At 53.3% G+C, this 27,381-nt stretch overlaps 4 protein-coding genes and 1 non-coding gene across 5 annotated transcripts; 2 read left to right on the top strand and 3 right to left on the bottom strand.

Moving 5' to 3' along the window:
• Positions 1-6,814: 6,814 nt before the first annotated feature.
• BDP55DRAFT_553903 (NDT80/PhoG like DNA-binding family protein) lies at positions 6,815-8,712 on the top strand (the record flags this gene model as incomplete). Its single annotated transcript, XM_060569337.1, has 2 exons — positions 6,815-7,104; positions 7,206-8,712. 2 exons carry the CDS (start codon positions 6,815-6,817, stop codon positions 8,710-8,712), a joined length of 1,797 nt encoding a protein of 598 aa, XP_060428760.1.
• Positions 8,713-18,179: 9,467 nt separating this feature from the next.
• On the bottom strand, positions 18,180-19,766 carry BDP55DRAFT_729405 (ATP-NAD kinase-like domain-containing protein; the record flags this gene model as incomplete). The annotated part of the gene is made up of 1 exon (XM_060579561.1): positions 18,180-19,766. The coding sequence occupies one exon, from the start codon at positions 19,764-19,766 to the stop codon at positions 18,180-18,182; it is 1,587 nt and encodes a 528-aa protein (XP_060428759.1).
• Positions 19,767-20,613: 847 nt separating this feature from the next.
• BDP55DRAFT_t200 lies at positions 20,614-20,709 on the bottom strand. Its single transcript has one exon. It is a non-coding gene; the product is annotated as a tRNA-Leu (tRNA).
• Positions 20,710-20,775: 66 nt separating this feature from the next.
• Positions 20,776-23,446, bottom strand: BDP55DRAFT_171534 (N2,N2-dimethylguanosine tRNA methyltransferase). Its single transcript, XM_060565756.1, has 2 exons — positions 21,001-23,446; positions 20,776-20,944 (listed from the first exon to the last, which is right to left on the bottom strand). Exon 1 carries the CDS (start codon positions 23,393-23,395, stop codon positions 21,095-21,097), a length of 2,301 nt encoding a protein of 766 aa, XP_060428758.1. The 5' UTR covers positions 23,396-23,446; the 3' UTR covers positions 20,776-20,944; positions 21,001-21,094.
• Positions 23,447-24,840: 1,394 nt separating this feature from the next.
• Positions 24,841-26,073, top strand: BDP55DRAFT_729403 (uncharacterized protein; the record flags this gene model as incomplete). Its single annotated transcript, XM_060579560.1, has 2 exons — positions 24,841-24,948; positions 25,420-26,073. The coding sequence occupies 2 exons, from the start codon at positions 24,841-24,843 to the stop codon at positions 26,071-26,073; spliced, it is 762 nt and encodes a 253-aa protein (XP_060428757.1).
• Between the last annotated feature and the right edge of the window lie 1,308 nt (positions 26,074-27,381).

The raw sequence follows: 27,381 nt of genomic DNA, 5'->3' as shown, positions 1-27,381 counted from the left end.
TACACTTCCATCTCGCAGGCGACGACGAAGAATCCGGCACATGGTGCTGGAAGATTAAGCTACATTTGAATCGGGCGGCGCATTATGATTTGCATGTCGATGGCATGCTGCCGGACACGACAGAGCAATCGTCAGCGCCCCTCACACCTCTGCCGTCCCGTCGGTACTAGCAACAGCGGTAGCAGCGGCGGTGGTGGCGTTGAAACGAGCCAAAGAAACGGCCACACTCAAATTCGAGCGGCCCGATCCGACGTGACTGGACCATCCTCGACCAGCTGCTTGCCAATTAGCCTCGATACATCAGCATTCATTTGGTCAAGATTTGTCTCACGAGTGCTGGCCGTGAGCAGCAAAATGTCCAATGTGCAAACCCTGTCCTGCTGGACTGATTCTTCTCCCCCACGGATATCAGGTCATAAGTCAACCGGCCAGTCCGGTGGCCCAAAAAGATCCGGAAATCAGACTTCTGAAACAATGAAGTTGGCTCCGTGCCTCATGTATGGTGGCGCGCGCATCAGGTACAATTGTCTAGATCTTTCTGGACTAGTCAACGGGAACCTGCACAAACGACTTGATCAGCTAACGCACTGGCCTATATTGAGTCTGCACTTGTGAACACGAGGTGCCGAGCCTATCTTCCCGACACTAGGATTGTTGACCTCAGGAAAGAGATTGGCCGGTCTGCACCATCTTTAGATCTGTTTGGAATTAGCTTTGCCTGCCTTTCTACCATTCTCGGGTATTGCGACATCCCATTGGATCCCCGCGAAGAGGCACGGCTCAAGTTTGTTTTGATCCTGCATTGTCATGCTTCGATTCCATGGATGATGAGTTCGGTCTTGCCAGCCGCGGAGAGGCATTCAGTATCCGTACGGTCACTCAAGCCACTAGTCAAAGTAAGCCCAGCCAACCTAGGAACACAGTGTCGTGGGGAGAAATGGTCCGATGGCAACCTGTCAACCAGAATAAGGCGAAACCCTATTCTCATCGCACGTGTCATGTGGCGAGCCTGTCTCTGCCGGCCGAGACACGTCTCTACAGGTCGAGTCTAACCATGGTTCATCAGGGCCGATTCTGGGGCAGCTCGAGCGTTGTGCTCATAGACAAGCCACCAAATGATGTTGGGTCGCATGGGCGGGTTTAGGGCCGAAAGCTACGTGGTGGATCTTCAACAAGACCACGATTGTTGCCAAACGTATCTTTGGTGTGGCTGTAGAAGATGTGAGGCTGCCTCCGCCATCCCCGTCAGCCCAGACTTGAAGTTCTCTGGCTGCATACAATTGTTCCGATGACACGAGGTCAGAGCTCCCCAGAACGAATTCGCTACCATTAACTTCTTTCAACCAATCCGACGACACTAAACGCAAGGTGTCGGTCGAATCTGGACGTCATGCCGACACTTAAATCTCAATGGCCGGGATTGTCCGCTAAACGCCCAAGGCCTACTTTCACGACGACTGCAAGCTGCCGTTGATAGCCCACCTCGTTGCCAAGGGCAAATCCTTTCCCTATCTGAAGGGGTTGTTTGTGGCGTTTCATCAAGGCCCTGGATGAACGGGTAGGTGCAGAATTGATGCATGGAAGGAAAACTCAGCGAGGCTTGGAAGGCGTCGTCTTCCGCTCACCAGCCGAGGGACATTGACTGATCCGGCTACCCGCCGATGCAGGTCAGTAGATCCTTCGCTCCTTGGTTAGAAGAAGTTGCCTTGATCCAAGCCTGAATCCATCTGCTGTATCATGTACAGAATTTGGCGATGGAAACGTTGCTTGGGCTAAGAGTCTCTAGTCATCAGGCTTGGACGCTTGTCAGCCCGCGGATTGATGAGTGGCATAGTATCATCCCATCTTGAGTGCACCCTCAGACACGGCCACAAACACTTGCTTGCCTGAATAGCCCCATGGACCTGGGCCATTGATGAGTTTGGCCGGCAGCAAAGTCGAGTTGTACAGACTCCCACCCCCCTGGCCAAAATACCTCGACTGTGGCCCTAACCGGTCCCCGGTACCTTTGCTTGACGGCTTGGCGATGGGAAGTTTTCCTACCCTGCGCATTCGGCTTACGCGCCCGTCATCGTATTCTAGCAAAGGAAGCACCGAAGGCAGGCAAAGCACGTCTTTTTCAGAAGTCGGCCGGGGGTTCTGGAAGCTCTCCGCAGTGCCGCACGACTGAATGTCTCTTTTTACCGTTGTCTCAGAGACTGCACAACCCATTTGCTGCTGGCGCGCGGAGGCCCCCGCCCTACCTCTCCCCGATATTGTAAGTTGTATTCTTTGCACCATGGGCCTCTAGGACATCGGCAGGACGTCTGCTTGCGAAACTCAGCTGTCCGTTGTTTCTTGGCCTGTGCAACTGCGTCCAGCATCTAGTCGCAATTTGAGCCTCCAATCCATCTCTGCTTCTCTGTGCGATCTTGAACCAGCCACATCTGGGGTTCCTCTGGCAGGGTATATAGATACCTTGCTTCCAAGATCCTGCACTTTTTCGGGCCTCTCGTAGACTCTTCGACTTAGTAAACTACATCTCTAGGACAGAGACTACTTCGATATCACCATTCACAGCGAACAGAAGCTATCAGTATCGACTGCTCGAGTTACTGCGTACTCCTTGCACAACAGCCCACAACAGTTCACATCGAAAACCTATCCGATACTTGGACAGATAAGACTTTAGTCAACACGAGTCTGCTATCTGATCAACCCGAAAAGTTGGCAAGCGGGAAAACTCTCATTCAGTAAGTGCAAACTGCAACTCTTCTCCCCCTTCCTCGTAGACTACACCACGTCTATTTGGCGGGATGCTCCCCTTGATCCGTCGAGGGTGGCAACTCAGCGCGATTTGCACCAGGGTCCGTTGGCTAGGACCCATCTTGCCGGTTCCCCCGCGTCAGAATCCGATTCGTCTCTATTGCGGACGGGAACAATCGCTTGCTTGCTGGCCATTGTTGATGAGGCAGCTGCATCATTCATTCCTCAAAACACAAAAAATAAAAATAAAAAATAAAGACTAACTTCATGTCAGGTATAGCAGTTTGCCGTGCTCTTCTTCCTGCGAGTAAGTGAGACCGCGTTCTCTGGTGATTACCTAGTGCGGAGGAGGACGACCCAGCCAGACCATTTCCAACTAGGAGTGCGCAACCAGATCGGCGGGAAAAAACAGCAGCTTTATGTATGTTGCATGGTCTTGGAACCCGCGGAGAGGATTTGTCAATGGCTACGGCACAGCTCTAACGGCGTGATGATGTTTTTGCCCAATCCGTGGATCAACGGCGGTGTCTCTAACACGATCGATCGATCATGCTGGAGCAGTCTGGGATGCGTTCATGGGTCAAAAAGAAACAGCCACGTTTGTTTCTGACAGAGACGCAAATTGGGTCCATTGCTGACGGCAGAATCAAATTGGTTAGGCCAAGCAGGATAAAGAGCTGCACGCAACCCCTTGGCATGACAGGGGCACTCTTGGAGAGTCAACCGGTGAGTGATGAAGCCCCATAATCCCGCGTGGAGTCTTGGGAAGAGGTCGTTCGAGTCGATGTTTGAAGCCGAGCGAAGAGTCAGAACAGTCTGCGGGCATTGCAGCGAAGCATGCCAGGACCGAGTATCTGGGAATGACAATCAGCCGAAGCGAGCCAGTCTGGTTACGTTTCAAAGATACGGGTGGAGGAAGAGGGTTGGGCGGTTTGGCGGCCTGTGTTGGTGGGATGGTTGGGTTGGAAATGGAACCAGGATGTTTGTTATGGGAACATTGTGTGCTGACAGTTGCGGTGTCGAAACAGAGGATCGAGGAACTGGGGCGACGAGAGCGCTGTTCCAGCGCCAGCACCAGTACCAGCGCCAGCATCAGCACCAGATCACCGCCCCTCTACTACGGCACGACACCCCTCGTGGCCGCGGGGGACGACCGTCGTATGAATTCTCAACAGCTACCAAAGGTACCGTATCCGTAATCCAATTCTCCCCCCCCTCTTCCCCCTTCGGAATCCCTCCCTTTTTCGCGGTTCGCTTCATGAGGTGACTCCTTATGGATACAATGTTCCTATCCTGGTTGGCCTGCCTTACCTGATCGAACAACCACCAACACCCCCCTGCAATGTCACTTTTACGCTTCGTTCCCTAGCTCTCTTCCCTTCCGTTCCCTTCTTTCCCTCCCATTTCCTTTACATCGGATCGCAACGGACGCTGTGCCCTTACTCCGTACCCGGAAATCGAAATCAACTGGAGCAACAGCTGCGGCGGGTGCTGCAACATACCAACAACAATAACAACAATGGACCGGCATGTTCATCAACTTTGATTGATTAAATCGGTCAAAACCCCGTCCATCGGTCGGCGGCTGGGGTCGGATCTGCTGCACAGCTTGTCAGCACATCACGATTACGATCCGGCACAAATTAGCATTATCGGCAAGACGAGAGACATTGCAAGACAAGACATTTACGCACAGGACAAGACGAACGAGACAGACGCGCAGAAACCAACAACGCCTTCAACTGGTGGCGCAGGCAAGGAAGGGCGGGCGAGTCGAGGGCTGGTCCACGCCCGGAGAACGTTCTTAGCCACGTCCCGACGGCCTGATCCTGTCCCGAAGTACGGACAGGCAAGGAAGCGGGCCGAGTGAGGCTTCGCTAAAAGGTGCGTACGCGATTTGGCCCTCTTTGCTTTTCCCAATGTCTCTCATGCCTTGCACACATTCGTCGACTGCACTTTGAGTTCGTCTTGTTTCTCATTTTTTCCCCTCTCGCCATCTCAAATCACCGGCCTCCCCTTGGAATTGCATTCAGACCAGAGGAAGAGGAAGAAGAAAAAGAAAGGAAAAAACAAGGTCGAGGGAAGAGAGCATAGCAATGCAGCAGCAGAACAGAGCACATTTGGGCGCCCATTCAGGACAGCCAACATGCATGCAATTGTTCCAGGCGCATGCTTCTGTGCTCTATTCGATTCCTTGCTCTTTCTTTCACACACGCATACACACACACACTCTCTCTCTCTCTCTCTCTCTCTCTCTCTCTCTCTCTCTCTCTCTCTCTCTCTCTCTCTCTCTCTCTCTCTCTCTCTCTCTCTCTCTCTCTCTCTCTCTCTCTCTCTCTCTCTCTCTCTCTCTCTCTCTCTCTCTCTTTTGGGACCTTGAATTTCCATAGGCCCATCTCATGGGATGAGGAACACAAGACTCGGAGACGATTGGTACTACCACCAATACCACCACCATCATCAATGCCTTGTCCCTCGACACACAAAGTGCGCGCTGCTGGGAAGGGGGCATCGCGGTGCCTTGCACTCATTCACCCACTCACTCCTGTGGTGATGTGAGGTGTGCCGGCCAGGTTTATGAGCTTTGAGAGGGAGATGTGAGAGCATGCAGATGAGAGAGAGTGTGTATGTCTGCTCTGCAAGACTTATCACTTTAGCCTGTCGGCAGGCTCGCTCATCTGCAAGGCATGCAAGCAAGTACACTGTGGTGCCTGATGGTATTGGATTGTACCGTGTCTTTCCCATGTTGCCTCCTCTCTTCACCTCTCTCTTTCTCTCTTACGCTCACTCTCACTCGCACACACACACACACACACACACACACACACACACACACACACACACACACACACACACACACACACACACACACACACACACACACACACCTTCTCACAAACTCTCTCTTTCCCTCTGTCTCTGTCTGTCCCCGTGTCTCTTAGCCTCTCTCTTTCTCTCAGTCTCTTTTCCTCTCTCACTCTCCCTTCCCCTTCCGCTATCTCCCTCTTCCTCTTCCGCTGCCGCTTCCGCTGCCGTTGCTTTTCTGCCGCCGCTGCATCCACCGTGTCTCCTCATCGGTCGGGCTCAATGAGACCGACCAGGCCCAGACCGGTCAACCCCAATAGCAGCATTCACCCCTCCCTCTTCTACCTCATTCTCAAGCTAGTTTATCGCATGTTACCTCCTGGTGGGAAGATGTCTCTCTTTGGCACGCCCAGCTAACTATCGCCCATGGTTGCGCCGCAGGTCACTCACTTGTCCCCTCTGTCTACTTGTCTGTGGCGGAACACGCCTGAGGCGTCTCGCCCCCGCAACACCCACAGCTTCTCCCCCCGGCTACTACTCCAGCAACGGCACAGCATCCAGATCACTTTGCGAGATCTCCTTCTTATTCCCATCCTCTTCACTCTTCCAAAAAGAAAAGGCTACGATCTAACAAGTGCTTGCCATCCAAACAGGAGTTCGAACCGTCGACAGGGTATGATTACCTTGATATGCAAGCAGCTTCAAGCAATGACATGCGGTATGTTAACTTCTCCTTGAATTTGCTTTCGACTTCTGTCTGTCTGGTCCTTGTCTGGGCGGACTCGGCTTCTGCTTCTTTCTCGGGACTGCGGGACTGCGGGACTGCGGGACTGCGGTGTGCAGACCTGGTCGGTTCTGGTCTTCTTCAGGGTATCCAATTATTCGGAGCCCTGGTCAGAATTCCACCACCGACTTGCCAATCGTACTCCTCACTCTGCAAGCCCTACTAAAGATACAGACTCTTTGGCTCGAATTCTTCTTTTCTGATCGGATCTCGGCTCAGCCTCTTGGTCTGGCGTGCCTTGGACGCGGAACAAGACGTATGCAGAGGCAAGGGGATTTGATCTTTGCAGCGGCGAAGGATGGACAGGCGTGGGTAGCTGCCTTCTGGCAACCAACGTGCGACTAGAAATCCGCAGGCGCTCCCGCCTATCGCCGCGAGATGGTTGTGTGTCCTCGCATGACCCGATCCTGTATCCGCTGGCCGTTGTGCAACACGCTGCTGGCAGTACGACGAGCAGGTAGCACTGACACTGTGTCTCGCATGCGGACGCGGACACAGCAGTTGTCGTGCCAGGCTCCAACCTTTTTGCTTTGTACAAGCCTCTTCTTTCGGGGAGCCACTTGGGCTGACGAGAACATCAGTTACGAACACAACGCCAATGCTTCTCTGTCGACGATCGAAGGCCCGCCACAACAGCCGACACTCTTAAACCTGTTCAATCCACCTATAACCACCACCACTCCGTACACCGCTGACGGCGGCTTCTACCATCCTGCCGCCTCTCACCACGTCTACCCCAGCCTAGACGTCAGGCCTCGCCTGGGATCAAAGTAGGTCGCACACTGTTGCCCCCCTCCGACACGCTACCGGATGAAATCGATCCTATCCTGTCAAGATAGAACATGGCCAAACTCACAGACTTACTTGACAGTAGCACCTCTTCAACGGGCATGGCACATGCCCACCGCTCCACAGCATTACCCCATCCCGGCACACACATCAGCACTCGAGACCAGTATTCTTCAGCAACGCCATCCTTCAGGAGGGTATCGGAGCACCAACCTAGATCTCCATCATACCCAACTGCTCTACGCCGTCACCCCATCTCGCCAACTTCCAGCCCCATTACCGGTTTCACGGCGCCCGCGGCTCTGAGGATGGACGCCGGTCACTACCCTTCGTCGTCCTCGAGGGCACAGGCGAGTGTGCCTCCGCTGGGCAGCATCACCCCCCTCGGAATCCTCCAATACACTGACGGAAGCATGGGGCAAGTCAAGATTGACATACAAGGCAACATCGACAAGGGCTTCTTCCAGTCTGAAGGAGACTGGACCTGCTACAGGAGGAACTACTTTTCTTGCATCTGCTCCTTCGGCCTGACCCCGCACTTCCCCGGCCAGGCTCTACAATTCACACCGCAAGGCTCAACACAGCCATACTCGGTTCTCGGTTTTGCCATGTCCATCTCGGCCGTTGTCGCTGAAAATGATACCCACGTTATCGACCTCGTACAGCATACGCCCAAGAGAGATAAAGGCCCCGTCGAGAAGCCAGGCAAAGTGCGCCTCCACCCGAAACATCCTCAAATGTCACATCCCATCAACGGTCTCTACTCCCACGATAACATGGGAGGTCCGTCAAGAATCTATGACGCCCCGGGAGGATTTGGTGGCCAGCAAGGTGGTGGTGACTCGTACCAGACGGAACACACGTTTGAGCGCATCCAGTTCAAGCAGGCTACAGCAAACAACGGAAAGAGGCGAGCTGCCCAACAATACTATCACCTTCTGATTGAGTTGTGGGCCGATGTAGGAACGCAAGGCCCGGACAACTATGTGCGGGTCGCCTATCGAAAGTCGGCCAAGATGATTGTGCGTGGCCGGTCACCAGGGCACTACCAGAGCGAGAGGCGCGCCAGCACAAGCAGCGGTCCAGGAGGCTCTGGCGGGAGCTTCACCGGCTACTCCAACAACCCGATCATGGGTTCCGACTTTGGGCCCGCAGGTACGATGGTGGGAAGCGGATATGGGGGAGGCTTTGACTCTCGGGGAAGCGGTCATTACGGGTCGACTCGACACCACCCCGAGCTCGAAACCATGTTGCCACCGGAAGACGCCAAAGCCATTGAAACGACGAAGGAGTACCAATACTATCCAGGCCACATCTACGACACGAGCGATTCGAGGGGCGGCGTGGAAATGTTCACCCACAGTCGACATGCGCAGGACAACTTGGTACCGCACATGACACCAACCTACGACCCACTTCACGAAAGAGTTAAGCGGGATCCCGAGGGGGCCATGCTGCCAAGCATTTTCCAACCTGGGGCATTCGTGTCGAACCAAAGGTGCGGTCCTTTCGAGGGCAAGCCGACGTCAGGTGGATACTACCCAACCATGGTGCCTCCGTCCGGTGTCAACGCCTCCAATATGACATGAACATGAACGGGCAACTTTGGCGAAAACCAAGGCCGTCATGGTGGACCACGGTCTGTACAACGAGGAACCCCGCGGCGGTAGGGTCCACCAGCAGAAAGGGAGCAAACTGTTTATCAGCAAACAGCTGTTCTTCTCTCGGATACTCTTTTTCTGTTTTCGTTTCCTGAAGAAATAATGAAAATTTGGCATAAATATGAAGGCGAGACTCTGGCGTATGGGAGCAACACAGGCATCAGGAGCACCACTCGATACCCGAACGAGACTGAAGACATCGTTGACATTGAGTAAGCACAATATGGGCGAGGGGAAACACAATAAAGGAATCACGGCGAATTGGCGCGCGGAAAAGAGAAAGATAATTGTTGGTTTGAAATTGGATTTGGGGAAATTTGCCCCCAGCACACCCCGATATTGAAACATCTTGGGAAGGAAAAGTTTGGGAAAACAAAAGACATTGTCGGCCAGGGGTCAGGGGGTACTACGGTGAACGACAGATATTGTTAGGGATACCCGCCACGCATTGTTTTCTGATTTTGTTTTCTATTTCGTTTCCCCTTCATGTTTGGGAATTTCCTTCGTTCACGGCTCCTTTTCTGTTCTCGAAAGGCCATGCGGTGCTGTAATACTGTGAGGATATGGAACATTCGTTTCAACAAAGACAAGGTTTTTTTCCTATCGAGTTGGAACGCAGATACCACATGAGACGGGATAAGAGGGCAAGAGAGACACGGGGGAGGGAGGATGGAACACGGAAGTTCAAGGCGGAAAGGACTTGTGTTTTTGGAGGGCCAGGTACTGGGGAAGCAACGGCAGGTGCCAATGCCAGGTACTTGGCTTGTTTATTATTTTTGGGATCAATGCGGCAACTTAAACTTAGCTCCTAGCCCTTCCACATATTCTTGTCCTTTGCGACGAAATTCTGACATTGTCATCCACCCCAGACATTGCTTCCTGACGACATGATCCCTCAAAGTGCTCTATACCTCTATGAAACTGTGCCGTATATCCATCAGATGTGGACCTATTGTCTGCTCCATTACCCACGAGAGAAAGGCCTCGAATGGACAAAATGCGAACCTCTTTGTTCGTCTTTTGAAAAATCCGACGACGGGTATGGCTGAAATGCGACAGGACGCGCAGCCGCGCAGAAAGGAAGGAAGGCTGGGCTGGGCACAGTCCGAGGGGATGATAGTGTGTGTGTGGGAGGGTGGGGGAGAGGAGCATCCCGTTTCCTTCTCCCCTCCCCCTTCTTAGCTAGGAGCAAAGTGCCAGAGAGGATTAGGAAAATGCAAGGTAAAGGCAAGCAAACTTGGAATCTTTGCGACTTGCCTTCCCTTTCCCTTTCCCTCTACCGGTACCCCTACCCCTGTACGAGCTGCACAAGCTGCACGGCTGCTTTTGTCGGCTTGGCCCGGAAATCATAGCCAGCCCTTGCTAATTTCCACCCAATATGAGTCTTTCACCTACCCGATGGCTGGCAGGCAGGTCTGGTCTAGGGGGGTGTGGCAGTGTGTAGTTTGGCACATTCACGGGTTCGTGGGTGGTGTGGTGGGGTTCACGAGGGGGGCAGGGCAGGGAGTGATTGGGAAGGCGGGGGGGGGGGAGGATGAAAGGGCCTTGTTTGGGGTGAAGTCTGGTGTGAGGTCCCGCAGATTGCAGAATTGTCTCTTTTCTCTCGTTCAAGAGGGGGAGGGGATGGTTCCATTGGGTCTTCTGTCACATACCTCATGCGGACCAGTCAGAAGTGGACGAGGAAATAGGGGGAGGAAAAGGGAAGGATAACGTCGATGAGAAGGGGGGGTAGAAGTGCAGAAAGATTGTCGTCGTTGTGCAAGAAGTAAGAAAGGAGAATTAGTCGCTGAGAAAAGAAAAGAAGTTGAATTCCCGCTGGTATGGTTCTATACGAACCTTGTCGGAACACAACATGAACGACGGGAAGAGGGTCAGGAGAGAGTCGCTCAGGTGCTTTGCTGTGGTGGAGAGGGAGGGTAGACGGGATCGCGAACTTTTCATGCTTGTGAGCTGCAAATGAGAAGGGGGAGGGGGAGCTTGGGAGGGATAGGGGACGATGAAGCCGTTGGTTCATGCGCGTGGGCGGGAGACACCGACGGGTGCATGCGGATCGAGTTGTTTGATTACCGTACTTTCAAGGCGTTGGAAACACTTCGTTTTCGGGGAGGAGTGAGCAGGAGGTGGTGTTTTCTTTTCTTGGCTCTGTTAGTCCCCGTTCCGCTCAATTGGTTGTTTGGGTTCATTGGGCTATGCAAAAGACGCAGCAACCCGTTTGATGCTGGGAGATATGTATGTGAGTGCATCTAGGTGATGAATAGGGGCTTGTTTCCATCAAATGGTTGGTTGGGTGGATTCGTTGCACGGCGTCAGCTGCGTTCTTGGGCGTGTACCCTGTGATCATCTTTTATGTGATCGGGTGAGGGCCTCAAATTCCCAGTCATATGGGTGTAGATGCCAACTTTGGATTTAATCGTGATTACAATCGTCTTCGGTGTGATGTGATGAAATTGATAAAGTGTGATGGAAGGAAAAGCAAGCCCATGTTCATAATGGAGCCCGGATTAAGTGACACAAGTCCGGACGGTACAAAGTACAAAGTACCTTAAGTTCGGGGAAGGAAGAGTGGAGTGCCTGAGAGATGGACAGGCAGGGGACACGGGCTTAGGTAAGGAAAGAAACGGTCGGAATGGCCCGTGGCTGACAGTTGTGGGAATGGAAAGGTCTGAAAGGACAGAGATGGCGGTATGCACGACCCGAAGCGCCGGAAAGTGGCGATCTCGGCTGATGCCTCTTGTTGCCAAGTTCGAATTGTTGTGATGAGATTTGGCCTTCTCCGTTGTTCGATAAATGGGCAAATAGAAGCGGATGCAAAACGGTAAGATGAAGGCTGGAGAGGAAGGTTGAGCTTCGACGTTCTGTACCCTCTGCCACTCGGAGAGGGGGGGGGGGGGTGTACAGAGTCCGTCGTCATTAGGGACGATTGAAGGTAGGTGCTGCTTTTGACAGGCGACAAAACGAAAGGATGTGCTCGAACACGGAGGTCATGTCCGAAAATGCTTTACTCGTCTTATTCGTCACCTACAACTCTTCTCAGGTCTCCGGTGCCTGCTTCTCGCCGGTGCTTACCTTCATACTTGCTTACCAACGCTCCCCCGCTATTTCCTCCCATAAGCTCATCGTTGCTTCCCAAAGTCAGCCACCTTACGATCAGATCATGGGTGCAGGCAAGGTAGGCACGTTTGGTGGTTGGTGTGATGCGCATAGATGGCTTGGGGAACAACTCCACAATTTTTTTCCAATTGATGTCCAATTAAGGTTTTTGAGTGACATCCTGTGGAGAGAGGGGAGGCAGGAGCTTAGCTAGGAAACTTGGAGTTACTTTTTGGTTTTAGTCTAGGGGGGATGGGAAAGGCAGCTTCCGCGGGCGGGCAGAAAAAGAAGAAAGGATTAAGGCGCGCCGCGTGCAAGTGGCAGAGGGGGAACGGAATGGAAAGGCGAAATGGGCTTGGCTTACCTACTTAGTCTTGGATCCCTGAGACCACTGGGCTTATGCGTGATAGCCTTGTCCCTGTTTGACTTAGCACCCTGGGCCTGACTGTGGGGGGGAGACCGGGAGAGCTACCTAAGAAAGAGATGGGAGGGAGAGCCTAGAGGTGGGCGGCCGGAGGGGTCCAGAGATGTCTCCGCTTGGAGATTTGAGAGGCAGAAAAATGTCTGAGATGTCATTGCGGGCTTTCAATCCCCGCGTGCCAAATTTTTTTTGTCTGTCTCTCTTTCGATTTTGTCTCACAGTTCCCCCTGGACGAGTCTATGTGGACGAGTCAGAGATTTTGTTATGCAAGAACAGATGGTGACAATCGGGAATAAGGGTGCACAAGAGACAGCTTAAGTCAGCATGTCATTCAGTGTTCTGCTCCGTTCCCGAGCATGGGGGACTAGGTAGCTTGAGGTAAGGTAGGTACCTGGGTCCAGACCCTACGCGCGCCCTGGCTCCAGTGACGGCGCCCGCCCCGTGGCGGGAATCTTTGACAGCCCGGCATATCTTGTAAGTGCGGCTGCTTTCGGCCAAACTAGTTTTTGGTCGGAAATGGTACGGCTTATTCCGTTCATGCGCTACGTTCAGACAAGGTAACTTAACTAACAACCTGCCTTGGCTTGCAAAGATTCCAGGAGAGACACGTCGTCGAGCATCGGTGAACTCTGGACGGGAACGTGGATGGGACGAACGGCGCGCTAGGGTGCAGGATGCACAGTGCGCGTTCCGGGGCGTCGAACGGGAAGGTATGGTCGGCCCGGGTGCGGGGTACACCTTCACCGAGCACCGAAGGGATGATCTAATGACAAAGATTGCACTGGACCTCATGTTACTTGCTGCCTTGGGCCCAGACTCTCTCTCTCTCGGACTCTGACTACCCAGCCAGCCATGCCAGCTACCTCGCCTGATCGATCCACACTATACCAGGCTTCCAATCTCTTTCTTCCCTGACCACAAGCCATCTTCTCGATGTCAGCCACCATATCACACTTTCGCATCCAGAGTCGGACCTGAACGTCCGGTCGTGGAAGGAATGTCGGCTTCGATCTCAGACCCAAAGCGTCATAGATTCTATACCCTTGCTCCATGTTAAGTCATCTCCCTTTCCCTGAGTCTTACTTCCAGCCTTGCCCTTGTCTCGGCAATGTCATCCTGCTTTTACATTATTCGTCCGCTCCCGGCTAACGGTCTCAGGGCCGGATCCTATTTTCTGCCCACCGTAATTTCACCGCTGAATACATCGTTGGAATTGCACTTCACGAGGGCATTCCAGCTCCAGGAGTACTCGTACAGCCCGTCTCTCGTCAGTGTCTAGTAAGCAGCTTGATTCGCCCCTCTCCACCTGTAACTAAAGCCAGGGCTGTGGTTGTACAAACTTTCAATCCTCCTCAGCCTTATGGATATCCTCAGAGATCCTCCCGTCTGACCCCTACAACCTGGCACCTTCGCGCTTCACGGCTCCTAGAAGGAATGGGATGCCATTCCCCCTACGTCTTACTATGAAGTGCATGCAGATCACAACTTTTAGATTCCTTCACCGCACCGTCATCTGCTGACATGGTGACATGGTGCCAACGGCACGATGGAACCATTCCTTCTTTTCAGCTGGCATTGCCCACCGTGCCACCCTCTTGTCCTTGTCTTTCACGAAATCGACGAAGTCCGGCCACGCGTCTTCCGGCCTGCGGTAAAGCTTCCGCAAACGAGCTTGGCAGCACCTGAACTGCCGCCACACTGTGTCTAGGGCGGATTCCCTTGTCAAGCTACCTCCCGTTCCGTTCCTTGATTGTCGTTAGCTCGTGGTGGTAATCCGAGTTCCGGCGCTTCCCAGGCACCTATCGTTCCTTGAATGCCACGATCATTCTTGGCAAGAGCTATAGCTTCAGCTTTAGGTATTTGCCGTAAAATCCCTGAGAAACTCAGAGCCAGATCCCTGCATCGCGCAGTTGCACCGAATCTGCGGATGATGTTGCTCTCTGGGCAACACGTTACCACAGAACCTTCCTACTGGGTGCCTCTTCCGGTCATCTGCTTAATCTATTTCATCACCCCACGATATGCTGTTCCTCCTAGAAGCCACCAACGATACGAACCACCTCGTGACATTTTTCTACGATCGAGCGTTGCTATGCATCTTTGTATCCGAGTGGCTTTGCGAGTAAAATACGACCATTCTAGGGGGCAGCCACTCTTACGATCCAGGCATGCTCCAATGGGGCCGGCAGGGGTGGTGGCTGATTGTGATCTCGTCGGGCCGAGGGGTGCACAGCAGCGGGGATTTACGGCCTGCGTCATGAAATACTCACTCGAATTTGTTGCCCTACTGGCAATAGCCCCATTCCTCTTTTCTTTTTCCTTGCCCTATCCCGGGCTTACCTAGGCCCGAGGACGGAAAACGTCTTCCCACTCGTTCTCGTTCCCATTCCCATCCCTCTTGCCGAAGAATGCAACGTTTCTGTGGCTGGGTCACGGGTGGAGCGGTGACGAAGGAAAACAGCGCCATGTGGCTTGCGGGTTGTCGGCTCCCTGTTTTTAAGGGTTTTGGGTCAAGCTTGTATGTGAGTCGGTATATTTCCCCATCATGAGATTTCGTGACGGTCTCACTGTCATCTGCGCGCCTGTGGGTCTCCAAGCGCTGTGTCTCAGTCCTTATCCTTTGTCCCTGGCAATAGGGAAGAAGACAAGACTCAATCTCCTGTTCTTGTGTCTCAGGGGGAAATCAGGGGATCCAAGAGGGGTTGGTTTGTCAACTACCTTTTAAGTCCATGGTAGGAATGTTGTCATATACCTCGAGCCACCCGAACTTCGGCTGTTATACTTCCGCGGGATGGATAATATCGGCGTGTTGTTAACTGACGAGGAGCTACGATGTTAAGCGTCAAGACTAGGCATCGGGCTCAAATCGCCCATTCATTGCCGCCGTAACAGCACCTACGGGGAGACGTGATGCTTCTTGGGGGTTCCAGGCCCTGATTATAGCCTTTCAATACTATCATAGTAGGCTTTTCTCAACTCCGCGAGCATCAGTTTAGTATTGACGTGCTGTTGAGGCTTCGCTGAGGCTTTTATGGGGCTTCTGGTGGCGGAAGCTTCTTTCAAGTTCGTCTGTGGTATAGCCCGCTTGCTCGAGGAGAGGTTGAGCTTCACTTGGGCATTTTGCTCTGATACTAGATTCTGCAAGACTTGAAACCACGGTAACTAGGTTCTTGGATTGGCTATGAGGACATGGTATCACGGGCGACAACTCATGACGCTAGGCCCCAAAGATACAGCTCAAGCCTATATGCAGGGGCCGTTCAAGCGACGGGGTATCTAGGTTAAGAAGAGCGTTGACGTGCCCCGCTGTCACGATGTTGTATATTTCCTTTCTTGCTCAGTGATGGAGTACTTGAAGAACAACATGGCTCAACCAGAATGGACAGTAACACGTCTTCGAAATACACAATCAAAGCTCGGAGATAGATCAAGAGCTGCAAGTGTACACGAAGTCTCCGATGAAGCCACCTTGCGTTCTGATATGTTCAGGGTAGCCTGTAGATATACAGGTATCTTAATATCCACCTCCGAGTTTTGTTTTCGCAGGATAAATCCCGTCTGATCTGGCCAAGAGGCTCGACAACCACGTGTTACTCTTATATGCTTGTTTCTTCGAGGCCAGTCAACCTAGCGGTGAGATGAGGCAACTTCAATCCGCCATTCTTGATAGCCTCTTCTCACGGATCGTGCATCCAGGAGACTGATCCGAGCCTCCCTACTCCTTCAAGCCACCATCTCACTGTTCTGACTTTCAGTGACTGAAGAACTATCTCGAAACTACTCGTGAGAAATGAGAGACTTCTGCGTGGAGCATGTCGTATATCACACAAAAATATCCTCGTCATCAGCGTCGTTGTTGAGGAGCCAAAACTACCTATAACACACCAGCTATCTCTAAGGTCTCATGTTCCTCAATCAAGCTCGGAATTTGGGCCTTGATGAAGCGCAGCATCTATCAGGCTTTGCCGAAGAGAGGTAGGCGTCATGAAATCTGACGACGCTTTTCGGACGCGAAGGTACGGAACTGTTCAAGTACATTATCAATCCGAGAAGACGAGGAGATTTAACATACACTGGCCACGGCCAATGTCCATACGGCTAGATGACGACCCGTTCTTTTTCGCCGTATATCTAGGATAGCTCCAACCCAAGCCAGTCAAGTATTGCGTCTCTCTTGGATGTTGTGTATCTCTGGAACCCAGAGGGTAAAGACGAGCGTCTCCTAGACGAATAGCTGGTCTAGAACCCGCTGCCAGTCCTCCAGTGGACCCGACATCTGCCGTCGGAGCCTAAACAGGCAACTTTCACGAAAGTGAGAAGCCAATGAGTTTTTCTGGTCTCTCAGATCGATCTCATGACAGAAAACCACGGAAGGGTGCTACAAGCAGAGAGATTTGGAGTATCGTGAGGTATGATTCCATCCATACGGCTTATTAAAGTTTGGCCACAAAGATAGATCCAGCCCGAATCTTTGTTAGATTTTCTTGGAATTTGAATGGCCTGCAATCTGAAGATGGAATGAAGCTCTATGTTTTTTTCTCTTGAAGAATTCTCAAAGCCAATGTCGTTGCTTGCAACCTTCTTGTTTCGGCCCTCTCCCTAATGGAGATTCGGTTTCGGCAGTCTTACCACTCGCATACATAGACCCAATCCGTCGTTGCGGGGAGCTGGTGCAGGTTCGTATGTTCCTGCGTCAGTCAAAGGTCAGAGTGGATTGGATAAATGCAATAGCCTGGGCATATTGACCTGCTGAGAGATATGTACCTACCAAGAACTTTGAGTAGATGTTGTGGGAGCGGTTGTATGGAATTATCTTGAGACTACTCTTCCGACTTGCGTAACTAAGTCCTGGAATATGAGTCTTGCCGTGGCTTCTGTAGTAGCCGCAGCTCCTCGCAATTTATATCACTGTCTAGTTCTCTATGCGTGTTTTCAGCGTCGAGGCTTAGGAAATGAATCGATATTCTGTCACGTTCGGCCGTGATGGGTGGTGTTGTCAGTCTTCGTTTTGGGAACTTCGAACCATACTGAGCGAGCAAAGATCGAGATGCCATAGTATTGGTACATTGGGGCGTTCTCCATCACTCAAGAACTGATCTTTTGTAGTTTCTACCCTTCCAAACGGAACTCGACCGAACCTCATACCTCGGGATTTGAGAATCGGCGAGTGCTCCAAACTTTCCTCGAGGATCCAGAACACTGACACTTGTACCTGTTGAGAACCACACGAGAACACATCGTTATCGAAGTCTCACAGTTTATTCTCATCAAAGAAGGTCACAGGAAATTCGCAAATGTTGCTGCCGAATATTGTTCCAATGTTTGTCGTTCATGTGTGTGCAAACGACTGCGAGGCGGAAACCCCCTTCTTCCTCAGAGCATTCAGTTTGGAAGAAGTGGTGTGCCACGTGATATGTACAAAGCCCAGGCTTTCCCAATGATGGTTTTCTCGGACATTTGCTGGACTTATCGTGGATGTATCCCAAAGCTGTAACCAGCAACACCCCCGTACCTGTGTATAGTCTCCGTCTCCGCGGCGAGGTTTCATGTACTATACACCACGTCTTGCAGATCGTAATGGTCGTTGTTGGGGGGCGATCAGCGACATGCCACACTGTGAAGTGACATCAGACAGTTTTCTTTTGCATATCTGGGAGGTCTTTGCGATATGAGAACAAGACTTGGACGATTCTCACCTCTTGGTTATAATAACGCTGCCAGGAATCAATATTCCGATGGCTTGAACAATACTAAAAGCCAATCTATCATCTTGTGTTGTCCGTAAGAAAACGTAGAGTCATTACCATGGACACCTCTTGCCCGTCACTCCTTCATCACGAATCCAACATCTTCAGACATTCTCTTCCCTCCCTCATCTGCCAGCCTATACCACTGACCGATCAGCAAGTATCCCAAAAAGCGGCCTCTCCAGCGTCTCAACAGCCATCCACCCGCCCTCAGGAATCTCAACAATCGTCCCGTCAACACACACCTTCCGCCACCGCGGATCCGTCTCCCCAGTCGTCACCCTGATCTCCTCCGCATCCTCGTACCCAAGATAGTCCTCCCTTCCCTCCGCATCCGCCCACTTCATACCGACGTGCGCCCCGTCTTTATACGCAGCCATCATGATCTTCATCGTCTTCTCCCCGCCCACAGCCCCGAAATGCACCAGCTTCAGCCTGCCCTGCAACGGTGCGCTGTCCGGCGCGATCGTGAACGTCTTTTCAAGGTTCGACACCATGGCTGCGAGAGCGTACCCGAACCTCTCGCGCTCTACACGCCTCCGTTCCACGGTTCCGGGGGCCCGCAACTCGACTGTGGCGATGTACGCGTGGCTTTCCTTGAGCAGCTCCTGCGCCACCATGCCGAAGCGCTTGTCACCGTGCTTGCGGTACTCGGGCGTGTCGCTCTCCCACACTAGTTGTGCGTGGAAGCCGTAGCTGGCGACGATGGCGCCAAAGAGGTGGTCAACGCTCGTGTCGTGGCGGGAGAGCGTCGTCTCATCATCCTCTCCCTCGGCCGGCGGTGCGTGGGGGCCCGGGTCGGCCGTGTAGGAGATGAGCCGGGCACCGGGAGAGAAGGAGGCGCGGAAGCTGGGGAGCGGGCGCGAGGTGCCGAAGAAGAGGGTGCGGAGGCCGAGCACCATGTGTGAGGGCCCCGTCTCGGTGTAGAGGGGTTTGTGGAGCGAGTGGAAGCAAGCGTTGCCCGTGCCGAGGGGCAGAAGAACAAGCGTCGGCAGGGTCCCGGCGACGGAGGATGAAGTTTCCTTCTCCTGTTCCTCGCACCCGTTTAGGAGGTCGACGACGCCGCCGTCGCCGCTTAGGAGAACGATGGTTTCTGTCCGGGGTGAGGAGGCGGAGCTCGAGACTGCTTGCCTGGCGGTCCACCTCTCCTGTGCGAATTTGCGGACGCTGTCGGCGTCTTCTGTTATCAGGACATTGAAGCTGGGTGGTAGGCGAGTTGTGCCTTGGGCTAATGACTCCTCTGAAGCAAAAGTGGACGCGAGATCCTCAGATGTCGTCTTTTGCCCCGCGAGCAGAACCAGAGGCTGAACGACGCCGTCCCAAAACTTTGGCGCGTGACCCAGCCCGGACTTGGTAGAGACGACAAAGTGCACGTCATGAGTTTCCGGTCTGGGCGTGAGATGCTCCGGGAAGTGTGGGAGCAGGAGGTCGCCGCTAGTGAGTTCGGCAGGCAGGTCGCCCTCCTCGAGCAGGATAATGTCGAGCTGATAAGGGGATTCCTTGGCCTCGGGGTCTTCTTTGAGGACGCAGATGATGGGACGCGAGGCCGCATTGCTGTCCGCGGGGATGACAAAGATTATCTCTTCTGGGCGAGCTGACTCACTACCGTTTTGAGTGGTGAAGGTGAGTTTACCGTCGGTGAAGGCGGCATCGCGGGCGTGGCGGGGTACGAGGCCATCAGCGCGGGGCTCACCCAAAGGTTCGGCGACGTCCACGTTGCTCATCTTGGTCCTTGATCTCGAGAGAAAGCAGTTGATCGAAAAGTCTCAGGCCAGAAAACGGGGTGCAAATCTGTCGCCTCCAATCCCCTTTGCCACCGGTGTTTCAGTATGGCGATACACAAGTGACGTTGATGCGAGGTTTATCAAGACTTCAAGGTGCAACCAGGCAACCGGCTAGCAAGGAGGAAGGCACTGATGGACCAGAAACAAGACGAAGCCTCTTCAGGCAGGTGGCCGACAGGTACCTCCTCCTCTACAACGCGGTGAAATCTCACTTAGTGCCTTGGGAGTAAGCCCGGATGCACTGGAAGCGCAGGCGCTGGCAACCCTGTCCCAAGTTCCCGGTGAGCGATGAATTGTACTAGGTAAGCGTGAGGCCCTCCTTCCTGGAGTTGGCACACACTTCACTTACAAATCGTCTCTTGAACAAATTACATGTGGCTGGTGCTGTGGATGAGTTGGTGAGAGTATGCCATAGACTCAGCGATTGCGTTATTTCACAGGCATCAAGCGCACCAAGCTAACGGGATCGGAGTCATCCCGGCATAAGGAAGGGCGGCGGGGCACCAAAAGCCCCCCCAGAAAACAGCGCCTGTAGCGAGGCCCAACAGCCAAGCCAGCCGGGGCCGGGTGGCCACCCTTCCGCTGCCACCGCCCGGAACACCGACCAATCGACCCCCGAAACGCCGCCCGAACCATGTTGCACAGGCCCGGCTATTTACCTTTCCTGGCCAGACCTTACTTACCATATAGCAATTCCACTCGAGTCGCCCAGTTGCGCACGCAATAAATGCACAAAAACGACCCCCGACACCCCACAAATCACTCACGCATGCGCAAAAAGTCAAAATGATGGGAGCGGGGTTCGAACCCGCGCACTCTCACGAGTAACAGAGGTGCTTACTAAGCTTAAATCTGTCGCCTTAGACCACTCGGCCATCCCACCGTATGGATTGCAACTTGGGATAAAGGAAGGACGAATTGGGGTCTATACTTTGTTGCGAAGTTTCGGTTTTCGCGACCTCCACTAGGCCGCGGGAGTGCGCGTTCAAGAAGGGACGACGGGCAGGCTGGAAGAGCCATGGGCTGGCGTCGATGCTTCAATTGTCCAGGTAGATGCGAATGGGGGCACCTACCTGCCAAATTTGAAGAGGGTCGAGGTGTATTGGAGACATACGCACCTGTGACGACTTTGCGTCAGTCTCCAATTCTCGAACAGATGGATAGGACTGTTTACCTCGCATTGCACGGCTTCAAGTGTTGATCAATCTGATAATGCTTCATCTCGGCTAAAGTCGACTGTGTTTTTCTTCTTCCCGTGTCCCGTGCGATCACGCGCCCTTCGCCCTCGTCATGGGGCCCCAGTTCTCCCGCGGGTTCATCTGGTATCTGACCAACTTTCTCTGCTCCCTACGCTTGCCGAGCTTGGCGAGATTCTCGTCGAACACGAGCGTCTTACGCAGCGCCTCCTCGGACAGCTTCTGTTCGACCTTGTCTTCCGACCCGTCCTTCATCTCGACGTCCGTAGTCTTTTCCTCCTCCTCCTCCTCCTCCTCCTTGGCAGCCTCCTCCTCCACTTCCGCCGCCACCTCCACTGTCGCATCGGCCTTCTTGACTTCTGTGGCATTTCCGTTGGTATCCAAGTTGTCCGTCTTGTCCAGACCCAGGAGCTTGTACGCCGGCATCTGCGAGTTGATCTTCTCTGTGCGTACCGGCGCCTTCTGGCGAACCCATTCCTGCATAACGAACCAAATCGTATCCCACGGCGCGTCCGTCTTGACGCTTCCGGGCCGGCAATGGCTACGGGTGACGCGGTAGCCTAGGTGCTTCAGCGCACCCCTAAACATGTCGTCCGGCGGCTGCTGCGTGCTCAACGTACCGGCCAACCTCGAAGGCATGACGAAGAAGGGGTAGTGGTCCACCCTCGCGAGCTCCTTGTCCTTGGGGTCGAGGTCCTCCGCTGGTTCCGGGCCCGGGAGATATTCTTCGAGAGCCGTCTGGAGCATGCCCTCGATTCTAGACGTCGTCTGGTACACGCTCTTGTCGACCGTCGGCAAGACGTCGAGAATACGCTGGATAAACTCGGGATCGTGCAAAGGACCGCTGTACATGGGTCCCGCAATGTGCATCGATGAACCGCAGTGTCTGCAGTGCGAGTCGGTAGGGGGTCCCTGGGACAACCCGTGCTTGTAAAAGTATCCCTCCTTCTTCTTGGGCGCAGCGCGCGTCCGGACCATGGGCTGCGTCTCCCAAGCCGAGCACCCGGGGCAGTTGTACATGATCATCGTCTTGCCGCCCTGGTAGTTGACCGCGTCCTTGGACTTGCGGACCTTGACAAAGACTCGGCAGTAAAAGTCGATGGAGAGGGACAGCTGCGGCTCAATGGTCAGACCATACTTTGATCCAGCGCTTGCCAAGGCGTGGAGGATCAGGCGAATGCCAACTTCGTGCGAGTGAAGACCCTTGACGGGGGCACCGCCGTACAAGGAGAAGCACTTCTCGGCGTAGCAGTGACCTGCCCAGTGACTGCCATCGGTGCAGGTGACGGCAAGCAAGCCACCGTCGTCTCTAACGGCCTGAATAGCGGCATCCAGGAAGGGCGCGGCCGTTCCGTAGGGATCCAGATCGATCGCATCATACCTGTTTTCCTTGCTGGGGTTACCGAATCGATCTCTGTTCGACAAGTCGTCTGCGATGCGCCGGTACATATGCGCAATCGCATCGTCGTGGCTCGTCACAACCTTGTCCTCCAGTCCGTTGTGCTTGATATTCAACTTCATTGACTCAATCGCACTCTTAGTCAGGTCGTTGGCGGTTACCGAGGTCACAAAAGGCAGCTCGTGGGAGTAGCGCAGCGCCCGAAGACCAGAGGCTGACAAGGCGTCCAGGATGGTAAAGCGAGGAGGGGCCGTCTCCTTCTCCGGCACAGCCTTTGCGTCTTCACCCTCGGTCTGGCCCTCCTTGGCTTCCGTGGCTTTTGCAGGCACCTCGGCGACTGTTGAAGTCGCCTGCGGTTCCTGGGCCTCGGTGCTAGTGCCATTGACGCCATTCTCGGGTTGCGTCTCACTGCCGTTGGTAGCCTCAGCGGCCTTGCCGTCGTCTGTAACCTGGACCTTGACCGGCCGGTTGCCGCCCTCATCCGCAGCCGCGCGCCGTCTCTTCTTGTCCTTGCGCTTGGCAGCGGCCTCGGCCGCCTTCGCAGCCTGCGCAGCCTTCCTCTCGACGACCTCCTCACCGTACACTCTAATGGCTAGCGCGGATAGATCACGGTTGAATTGCTGGATGGGGTTGTAGAACACCTGCTGGCCCTTGTCGTTGACTTCCGCGGGGACTAAGATCGTGGCCTTGCCCTCGGTCACGCCCTTGTAGTCCTTGCCATCGTAGGTGAAGATCTGCTCCTTCCCGGTCATGGTGACTGTAATATCACTATCGGTGGTTGAACAGCTGCTGCAGAATCTGATGAGTTGCGACGTGTTTATGCTGCCTCTGTAGGCTGTGTGAGTGAGAGAGATGGATGAAGGGTCTTTCAATCGGAGTGATTGGAGGCGTAAAGACAAGGACTGTGTACAGAATTGGCGACTCGCAGCGCGTGTGCCTTGGCGTATAGCTCCTTGAAGGTATGGCTTCAACATACAGTCATGTGTGATGATACACAAATTTTGGCTACTCGTTGTCGATTTGGCTCGTTCGAATCGCACGTCGTCGCTGGTCGGCGAGAGAAATTTCAGTGGGTCCATTGATTCTGCCAAAGGCGGTGAGTCGTCGGTGACAACCTCAACCTTGCTACCTTCCAGGTGTGCCCCATAATTCTTGTCTTGAAGAATCGAAATGTTGAGGCTCTAAATTCCGCACTTTATCAAAACTAGAATGTGAATGACTTCTTTGCAATTGTAAAATTTTAGAATGATTTGCTATGATCTGCATGATGTAGCTTTTGAAGTTGTGCAATACCTTGTGCTCGGTTCTTCTATGTCGAGCTCCACTAGGATGCGAATCAGTCCCGCTGAGGCAACTGACGAAGGTGGCTCGACGCACCGAATTCTTCACAATGAATAAGATTGATAGGCACTTCAATACTTGTAGTTACCATTGGGCTCCTTTAGCATTCACACTCGAGTCATATTCGTTAATCCACCCTCCAGCGTCCGTAATAACCCCTCTGGCTTGAAGCGTTCATTCTGAAATTAAATCGTGACTCGGAACCTCTATGATGCTGTATTACGAACTTCTTTGAACTTAAATCATTCCTATTCACTGGCTGACCTGCCTTTCATTGACATGTATGTTACAGTCTTGTTGGATGCAGTCGGGATGGCCACTAGAGGACGATTACCTGGGTACTAGAATGAAGCCGTTAGGACCCTCATCGATGTTGCTGCGTCTGCGAGATCTGCCCATGGCCCTTTCTAGTCGACCACCAGATGCCTTAAAACTACAGTCAACAAGCAGGAACGACCTAGTCAGAGAAACCTTTGTTGAGCGAAGGGTCTACGGCACTTGCAGTCACGTTGTGACTTGCCCACTGGAGGCAGCCGAGTCCTAAGTGAGAGAACACTGCGGGAAATATCTAAAAGATCTCGTCGTATTCAAGAAAGAAGGGTTTACAAGAAAATACCTCGCGTATAAGACTTCATCTAAGATCAAGCTATTACAGCATGGTTCCTATTCCGTGAGTCTGAAAGTCAGTGAAGCCTCTCCTCAGTTGACCGTCTTACTGACTGTGGGCATGATAACTGTCTTTTGAGAAACGCTTGCAATAGCATTCGAGCCTTTACATCCACAGGGCTTCGTATTTGATTAGACTGGGAAGACTGAAATCAGTTTCGCTAATGCTCAACAGCCAATGTCGCATGTGCTTATCACAACAGATCTCACCACAGCAGATATTGGAAAAAGATACAGCCGTCCGACGTTTTCTAACACGAGTACACTGATTGGTGTTCCTCTATTTTCCTTACAAGTTATGTGGTCTATCAAAGTGTTTCAGTGCCAAGGCACGGGGCCGGGGGCCGAAGAATTTTTGGAGCCTGAAATAACGTCTCCAACTCCCATCCACTTGCATCGAGGCCCGGCGCGCATGATCTACTGCAAACCTGGCGCTCAGCACCATTTCTCCCAGTCCAGGCTTGATGCAAATGGTCAGACGAATGCTGCGCATCTCACTGCTTGGCTCCCTCACGGCCGCGTAAGCGCCGTGAGCAGCGCGGCTGACACAGGCACTCCTGATTCGCCGGCGCTGCATCTCAGCTCTGTTGCCTAGAAGTAAGCCCCCCCAAAAGTCCAAGTCCCCATCCAACACTTCTCCGACGCAGCGTTCATTCATAGCAAAGAAAAGCCCCTCAGGCAGCGACTTAGAACAAGACGAAACGAGGGGGACATGCTACATTGACGTCAAAACAAAAGGACCCAAAAAGTGAGGCATATCCGGTGGATAGCGACCCCAAAATGGTAGGGCTGAAAGACGGACGTATATGTAACGGGTCCAACCCGAACGTGGTCAGGCAGATTCTCTGTACAGCCGCAGTCTACAATTAAGTCACCTGCAGCTTTCCCAACCCTAGGTCCTTTGTCACTCTGCCTGTCTCTTTAACTTCGTTTCCCTTGGTGCTGTCAGTCGCACTCGTCTTCTTCCAATGTGCATCCCACGTCCACGCAGGCACACAACACAATCCTCCTCACCCATCACAAAACTCCCCTACCACCGCCTCGACTCTCCTCCCCCAACGCCCCGTATGGTCCCCAAGCCCACCCCCGTCGGGACTGTCGCCGCCATGCCCACATCGCCGGCCCGGACACCGGCCTCCGTCCCGCCAGCCTCCTCCCATCCTCCCAACACGAGCGCCTCCTTCTCGAGCTCCTCCCCTTCAAAGACACCACCAAGTTCCACGACTGGCTCGACAGCAACTTTGTCCGCGGGCCCTGGAACGAATTCAACGCAGACTTCCTCTCCCGCGCCATCGCCGACGCCGCCGCGGCGGGCGTAGTGGGTCCCACCGGCCTCCCGGCCGGTCCCAGCGCCGTGCCGGAGCCGGAGAAAGTCCGCACGGCCCAGGCGGCGCGGGAGGCGCTCAACGCCCGCAAGGTCAAGTTCGTCGTCTACCGCCCGGACAAGAGCGCGTGGACGGCCGAGGACCACCACGTGCGCTTCATCGTCACGCTCGTCGCGGACAATATGCTGCAGAACCTGTGGTACGAGTCCGAGTGGAAGAAGAAGGGGCTTGACATTGCCAAGGCGGCGTATGAGGTGCTCATCTTCCTCAAGGCGACCATGGTGTACGCAGACCCGAACCCGCCGAGTTACTCGGCATGACGTCCCCGGGTTTCAAGCCATGGTTCATCATCTTGTTGGGAATTTCTGGTCTCTGCCTCTTGCATTAGTGCGGGTCGGGTAGTGTGGTGTTTGTACAAATCGTTGAATGAGACTGCAATCGGTGTAATGGCGTTTACTTCTTACTGCGTTTTACCGGCGTCTTTTGGTTATCTGGCCTGTTTTCTTCTCCCTTGGCAAGCATTGGAAGCGATTTGGGTTTATGGGAGGGTTCGGCCAATCGCAGTCGTCCTGTTTTGGATACATCACATCTACCAAACAAATGTGTCTCGAGAAACATTTCACATGCAGAACACAGTGTCGACTGATAAGCTTCTCACGTCAACGTTCGATTCTGGTGTAAAACTCGGGGCTCCTCCCCGGTATCTTGGTTGAAAGCACGTGTTACTTCCGTCTTGCATTGAGAGGAACTTCCTGACTGCCTTTCCGATACGGCCCTATGTCGGTCTGAGCAGCCCGGAATGTGCTTCCGGGGCCAATGTGAAGCCGTGATGCTTGGGTCATCCCACTAACAGAATCATATCTTACCCTCACAACCGGGAAGGGACTGGAATATAATCAGCCCACAGTCTCGACTCTGATGGATAAGAACCCATGTCATTCTGGTCACCACATGGCGTCGACATGTGCTTGAGAAACAACGGAACGAGTACCATTGACTTTTGATATAAGCCCATTTACGTATTCCGTAACTTCCTCACATGAATGCTCTCCAAATTCCAATGCTAACGCCGAGGCCATAACGAAGAAATGCCGTCATACCCCAAGCAAGAAAGCTTCTCCTCAACACATGGCAATCATTCCAATTGTCGGCAAAGCCATCAATCATGCAATTAACATGCCGAGAATCGAGTTCCACGAGGGATTCCGGAACGAGGGTCTCCACCTCTTCTTTTGTCGGGAAGTCTGTTATTTTGTCCTTCATGCGGCATGAGCACACTTCCAGTCAGCATGAGCATGAGCATGAGCCAGCTCTAATATTGCGGGGCAAACGGAGGGGTGGAGGGGAAGGGAGAGACAGCCATCAGCAAAGAGAAACGTAGATGAGTTGACATGTGATGATGTTGATAGAACGTTCAACCCAGCAAAAAAGGGCACTGACGTAAGGTTTCCGTTGGAAGTGCGGAGGAATAGAGAGCCGCAACCACCACCACCATCACCGCCGAAGCCAACCAGCCCCTTCTTCCCGACTTGCCGTAGACTTCCCGAGGCGAAACATGACAAACTGTGTCCCGATGAACTCTCTCAAAGTTTTCGATCCAAACTGAGAAAAAGCATAAGGGAAGAAGA

Source organism: Colletotrichum godetiae (assembly GCF_030913485.1).
Source record: "Colletotrichum godetiae strain CBS 193.32 chromosome Unknown BDP55scaffold_24, whole genome shotgun sequence".
Taxonomy (NCBI): domain Eukaryota; kingdom Fungi; phylum Ascomycota; class Sordariomycetes; order Glomerellales; family Glomerellaceae; genus Colletotrichum; species Colletotrichum godetiae.
The sequence above is the reverse complement of the archived record's forward strand: the minus strand, read 5'-3'. Positions and strand labels throughout refer to the sequence as shown.